The 6,592-nt window shown below is 33.0% G+C and overlaps 1 protein-coding gene across 1 annotated transcript; it reads left to right on the top strand.

Annotated features, from left to right (window-relative positions):
- The first annotated feature begins 207 nt into the window (after positions 1-207).
- On the top strand, positions 208-6,392 carry LOC146157609 (uncharacterized). The gene is made up of 4 exons (XM_083387311.1): positions 208-365; positions 970-1,140; positions 2,979-3,065; positions 4,061-6,392. The coding sequence occupies exons 2-4, from the start codon at positions 991-993 to the stop codon at positions 4,130-4,132; spliced, it is 309 nt and encodes a 102-aa protein (XP_083243437.1). The 5' UTR covers positions 208-365; positions 970-990; the 3' UTR covers positions 4,133-6,392.
- The last annotated feature ends 200 nt before the right edge of the window (positions 6,393-6,592 follow it).

Raw genomic sequence — 6,592 nt, forward strand, 5'->3', positions numbered from 1 at the left:
TTTTTTGCTTAGAAATTTTGTTTTAATGATGCTGTAGCGATATAAGTTTTAAGCAGCCGACTTCAAAGCTAATGATAATTTTTTTTTTAAGTTAGCTAAAACAAAAGTTATTTTGATTAACTTTGCTTATTATTCTAAACTACTAATTTTGAACTGTTAAATAGTCCTTACCTGTATTTTCACCAATAGTATTTTTTTACCCCTAATCCCCTTATAAATAATATATATTTATTTCTAACCAGAGCCTACATTGGTTGCTGCTCCCCATTTTGATTGGAACAGGTCTTGGATTACTTGGCATCCTTGTCTTGATAATTGTGCTAGCAGCTGGCTGGAGTTATTATGAACAATTTATCATCAATGATGTAAGTCTATATCAGTAGTTTTATTAGTTAGACTTTTGTCCCCTTAATTTTTGTAAAATTTCAATCGTTTTATACCTTGATTTCTGCACCCACAAAATTCTGTGTTTTAACATTTACTTATGATGAAACAGCTACAGTAATTTAGACAATCTACCCAGAACATTACCCTTTTGTGATCTCCTTTGTAACGACACATATTATGTGGTTCAAAATGTTTTAAAGACATCTGTTAGCCTGCAGACAAAAACACAGTCCAATTAATGAAAACTGACCACGTCAAAAATCTCCTGAATTAATACCTTGCGCCGCCAAAACAAAATGTAGTTAGAAAAATCCATGTTACTCTGGCTGTGAAACGTTACTGGATTTTATGTGCAGTATGTTTTATAATTTTGCAAATCTCAAGTGTCAGTTGTATTTGTATGTCTGGTGATACAATGTGATATAATTTTGTAGAATAGACAGAAGTTTAACTGAGCAAAATGACTAACATCAGACCTTAGGATAATCAATATAAATATTTAATAAGACTAAAATAATAAAATAAAACATTATAACGTCTTTCATCATAAGATGTAAATAATAATATGCCTAAATCTTTTAGACTCTTGCCGACAGTGGTGATATGGATGAAGCGAACATGGTCCAACAGTGGTTCGACCAGAATCCAGCCGTTCTGCCAGGATTTTTCTTTGGTACTTTGACTTTTGTGTTGTTGTTACAAGCCTACTTCTTCTCAGTGTTCTACAGATGCTTCAAGTACATCAAAGAAAAGGTTGGAGGATTTTTATGTCTACAGTAAATCACTTGTTAGGCTTTCCAATGTCAGTAAATTGTGCAAGCATTTATGAAAATACAGTTAAAACTAGTGCTGGGGAGCCACCGGTGGGGAGCCACCGTAAATAATAAAAAGGGCTCTGGCTCCGGCTCCAGCTCCACAAAAATAATAAAAATGGCTCCAGCTCCACAAAAATAATAACAATGGCTCCGGGCTCCAGCTCCGGCTCCCCAGCCCTGGTTAAAACATACCCTGAGTTGTCGCAACTTGATAAATACTAGGCATAATCAATAATATTGGATTGGTGCCGGTATCCGAGCCAAGTTTTTACAAGAATTTCAGCCGTGATTTGCGATTCCATTGTAAAAATCATCCTTTTTTTAAAAACAGTGGGTTATCAACTGGAGAACTTAACATCCTTAAGCAAGTTTTGGCCTACTAAATTAGTAAAATGATCTTTGGACACATTTTGATTTTGTCTATTTAGATTGTTTTAAAACTTTGGTATTAGATTGACTTCATTTTTGCACTAATGATGGCATGAGATGACAGATTTATTGCTGAAACCTCTGTAAATTCCGAAATGTCGTTTTTATTGAATATTATGGCTTTTATATTTTTATTGGTTTGGTTCTCAAAACTTTTTGTGCAAAATATTGTTATCAGTATCGGAATTAAAGTGTCAAGTAATGGACATCCTTAGTACCTAGGGCAGAGTTCTCAGGTGGTCCGAGGCGATATGACAAGAAATTCAAAAGTCACACATGCGTTGTACAGTATGTACCCTTTCCAAGTTATTAGCCGCTGTTATTCACAACCTAATAATTTTGAAAGCTTTTGCTATCTAGTATCGCAAATCTTACTTGCACCGCGAAGATTAGTGAGCAAAAAGTTTGTTGTGAGGCAGATATAAGAAACAAAGTGAAGTTACAGGATAATTTAATTGTGTGTTTATACTGCCATTATTTAATTGTGTGTTTATACTGAATTAGTTATTATGAGTGCTAACTTAAAATGAAATTTTGTGGTTCGCGAAAAAACAGATTCACAAATAGTGGTCCATGGTCCCAAAAAGTTTGGGAAATCCTGCCCTAGGGAACACCTTAAACCTCTTTTGGCACTATTTAATTTATGAGAATTTCTCGCAACCATACAGTAATTTGTTTTGATAAATTACCAACAAAATGGATAGAAGTATATCCTTGAATATGAGCATAGGCGCCAAACTTTCAAAATTCATTGCGTTTTACTCCCTTTTGGCAGGGCGTCTAACAAAAAAATTCTGCACACCCATTTTCGGTGCCTATGAATATGAGGTTTGTTTGTAATAACGGGATACAACAAACAACAATTCTATGGTTAGCTGTAGTAAAAATATCAAAACACATAAGTAAGTAGCATTTTAAACATTTCAAGTTTTTATCCATTTTTAACATCATCTCGAAACGTTCACAACGCTACCTACTTCTTTGGGCTTTGTTATTCCTATTGCATCTAACTGAAACCTGGTTGTTTCTTGACTTTTTCTCTTCTGAGCCTGTGTAGCTTAGTTAAAAGAATGACAGTCCTGGTATGTTCAGAGTTTGTGAGCTCAATATCACTACATTTTTTTCCAAGAAAATGCTTATTAAATTAGTTTGTTCAAGGCTCTGGGTGTGTTAAATACAAGTATTGTCAGTGCTTTGCACTACACTGTTGTTATAAAAATCACAATAATAAAAAAGCTAAGATAATTATTTAAATAAATTTACATGATAATGTCATTACATTTTAATTAGCGCTATGCCTCTACTAAATTTATTGTTGTATAACAAAAATGTTTGTTTTTTACACAGAATTCCGGGGAACAGAGAGGAGCCACTTTTGTGCAGTTGCGATCGGCCCCTGAAACTAAGATGGCAGCAACAGGACCAATATACACAGTAAGCTTTAATTTGAAATTAACTTTATTTATTGTTGCAACAGAGTCTTTGCATCTTTAAATGTCTTTAAAGCTATTTGCACAAAAGTTCATAAACATCTTTGAAAGACAACTGAGTTTTCCAATTCTTTTAATTTATTTCAAGTTGTTAAATTTAGGTGATTTGAAAAGCTGTAGCAAAACAAATTTTTAATCTACTTGTAATTGTGGTGTTTATACTGATTTGTTTTTGAATTACACATGAAAAGTCTTTGAATGCCTTGGGGTTTATTTCATACAAATGTGTGACGTGACAGCCCTGTACAATATGGTACAAACTTTTTCTAACTAGGGTACGCTATGCACTGGTAATGTAGCTTGATAATAAATTGAAAAGCCTAAAAGGTTGAGTAAATCAACAGCATCTTGATTAAGACGTTTCGATACGAGCTTGTATCATCTTTAGTTAATGTGACTGAGAAGCATTTCAAGCATCACTTATAAAAGGTGGGACACAATTGTTATCATCTGAGTTTTGAAAGTTGGGGCGTTATTTAGCACCTTCAGGTGTTGAACAGGTACAGCGGTGTTGATAAGGTGTCAACCTGCAGTCTTGGATAGATAGCGACTCAGTAGGCAATCTAAAAACTTTTTTCTAACCATCCTGTTTATCAGTTCTTGGTGACATAACTTGTGTGCAAGAGTACTTTATCCTATTTTATTTAGGGTCTAAAACGATTTTTAAGCTACAAATTCCACCTATCTTAAATGACACATATTTAAATTAAAGGTGTTTTTTTGTAGTATGGTTTTATATATTAAAAATTATGATATGTCATGCAGATTTAATAACAGTACTTTACATTTATAATGGTTGAAACATAAATAAATATATTATTGATTAATGTTTTTATCTACCAAACAAAAATTATTTGTGTGGTCTGTATACTGCTTTCTTGATAGGGACTTTTTTATGGGTTTGTCAAGTCATTATTACAATTATTTATATTATTTCAGGCTCCTGTTAACCAGAAGGAACAACTGCTTGAAAATTTTGACAACGAAAATCCACCTGTATACGTTGCCTAAATCCCAAGCTTCCAAAACGAAAAAGAATTCAAATGACATTTCAGGTTTTAAGGCATGGTATCCTTCACAATTCTAAATGTAAGACAATGTTTGATTTTTTCTTAAGTGTTCAGTTATTTAATATTGCGATAAAAATTGTTTGCCATGTTATACTTGTTACCTGAGGTATTGCAATTGTACTTTAAGTCAAAGTTTTCCAAAATGCATATTCTTGCTCACATTTTAACATCTGTAAATACATTTTGCTTTTTTCTGCCACAACCACAAGATACACACACTTCTAACCACAAACTCAAAAAAGTAAAACTAGAACGTTTTTAAAAAGTTTTTTGTAAAGTTATATTGATATTAACAAATTTATAGCATTTACCTTTTTATTTTTTTATTTTTGGTTTGGATAATAGTGTTGATTAGTCAACTAATGAATGGCCCACATGTATTTTTAATTATGCAAAGGTCCTTGGTTCAGTGTTTTGTTGGAGTTGAGTAATTTTCCTGGATTTACAGTGTTTGCATTTATTTTTCAAATTGATGTTGAAAATGAATCACGATTTATTCAAAACGTTTAAAATGCTACCTACTTCTGTATGGGCTTTGATATTCATTCTACGTCTAACTACAACCTCCAGCCATTATCTTAAGATTTATTCGAAATGTTCAAAATGCTACCTACTTCTGTATGGGCTTTGATATTCTTACTACGTGATTTCAAATTGTTTACCCTGAATTTTTAACCTATCGGAACTAGCGTGCTTTTATTACAAATCATTACTTTTTTTTAAGGTATTTTATTTTCAATTTGAAATATAAAACTCTGCCTAACCCTTGTGCTTTCGCTGTAAATTACTAAAAAAAGTCTCACATAAACGAGTTTACCACAAATATTACCCTCAGGGGTGTTTAGTCTAAAGCCTCACTTTGCCTAATTGGCCAGTTTCACAAAAGCTAAAGATTTCAAGTTCTAACGGTGGCCTTTAAGCTAATGCACTTTGGAAATAATTCAGGGCAACAAAGTAGTTTATAATACTTACCTTCATCACAGTATTTATTTTCCTTAGGATGTTGATTTAAATAAATGTTGAAATAAACAATTTATTTTTTGTTTTTTTATTTTACAATTGTTATTTTCCATTGAACACATAGCCCAGTGGTTCTTAACCTTTTATGAGTGCTAGCCCCCTTTTATTGGTTCTCACTTCTCTGTATGTAGTTACAATGACTGTTTTATTATTTTTTTTAATTTGTGCTAGACTGTTAGCAAGTGGTTCTCAAACCAGCTTGTGGCTCACTAAAAACATTATAAAAATTCGTATAAAAAAAAAACTATGAGGCATCAGTATTGAAAAAGTGTCAAATATCAGACATCACTGGAAAATAATACTTGAATATTGTGAGTTAACTAACTTACAGTGCATATACATGCCTCGCATGTTTTTCATGTACGTGCAAAACTGGGGTGCTTTTTTGTCAAATTGCTATACATGAATTACGTGGTACAAAGAAAGATACATGTAGCCTACAACAGCTGTGATCTAGCCCTTTTTGACCAAACGATAACGACTTACGTATCATACGTAGATCACAGTTGTTGAACATGTATGTGTGTCTGTATCTTAATATTTGTAATATTTGAAGTTACTTACTTCCTTCTTTTTGCCTGTACGTTGCAAAACTGGTAAAGTGCTTTTTGTAGATTGAAGATTACGCGGTACAGTGAAAAATACACACATACGTGTTTAACAACTGTATTCTATATTACTGAAGTCGAGTTTTGACTCGTTTTTTTTTTTTTTTAAACTATAACGACTTACGTATCATACGTAGATCACAGTTGTTGAACATGTCTGTGTGTTTATCTTCGATAAATATTTGAAGTAACATGCAGTTTAAATTTGTGCCTCGCATTTGTGCCTTAACGTGTATAACTGATGGGTGCTTTTGATCAAATTAATAAGTATTACGCGGCACAGTGAAAGATACACACATACGTGCAACAAGTGCGGTATGGCCCTTTTTAAAGTCGCTTTGTGACCAACGATTACGGCTTTCAACTACAAAAAGTTTAAAAACCCGAGTAAAACAAACAATTAGGCTTATGGGTATATATACGTATTTCTCGCCAAACGGTAACTTCAGTTTCTTATTCAATATATTTCAAAACATATATTCCCTTGTAACAAACTTACATTCATGTATTTTTATCGAGTAGCTAACCTTGTTTTACTTGCTCGAAATAGCACGCAGCATACAGATTTAAAGTCAAAACTCATGCATATTATGCCGAAGCATTTAACAAATAAACTGCGCAGTAATTCGTTGAATCGTTTTAACAGCGTTTTGATACGTAAGCTGATGGGTGCTTTTTTATCAAATTACAAACGATCACAAGGCACGCTTGGGAATTTATCGCGGCCAACAGTTTGAGAATCACTGCTGTAAACTAACAACAAAAGTGGAACC

The sequence above is a fragment of the Ascidiella aspersa genome, chromosome 4 (genome assembly GCF_963924565.1).
Source record: "Ascidiella aspersa chromosome 4, kaAscAspe10.2, whole genome shotgun sequence".
Classification (NCBI taxonomy): Eukaryota; Metazoa; Chordata; class Ascidiacea; order Phlebobranchia; family Ascidiidae; genus Ascidiella; species Ascidiella aspersa.

What these genes read in the sequence shown, in the direction of transcription:
- LOC146157609 (XM_083387311.1), top strand. Translation starts at nt 991, where the DNA reads ATGGATGAAGCGAACATGGTCCAACAGTGGTTCGACCAGAATCCAGCC. An exon ending in TCAAGTACATCAAAGAAAAG is followed by an intron (nt 1,141 to 2,978) that starts GTTGGAGGATTT and finishes TTTTTTACACAG; the next exon opens with AATTCCGGGGAACAGAGAGG. An exon ending in CAACAGGACCAATATACACA is followed by an intron (nt 3,066 to 4,060) that starts GTAAGCTTTAAT and finishes ATATTATTTCAG; the next exon opens with GCTCCTGTTAACCAGAAGGA.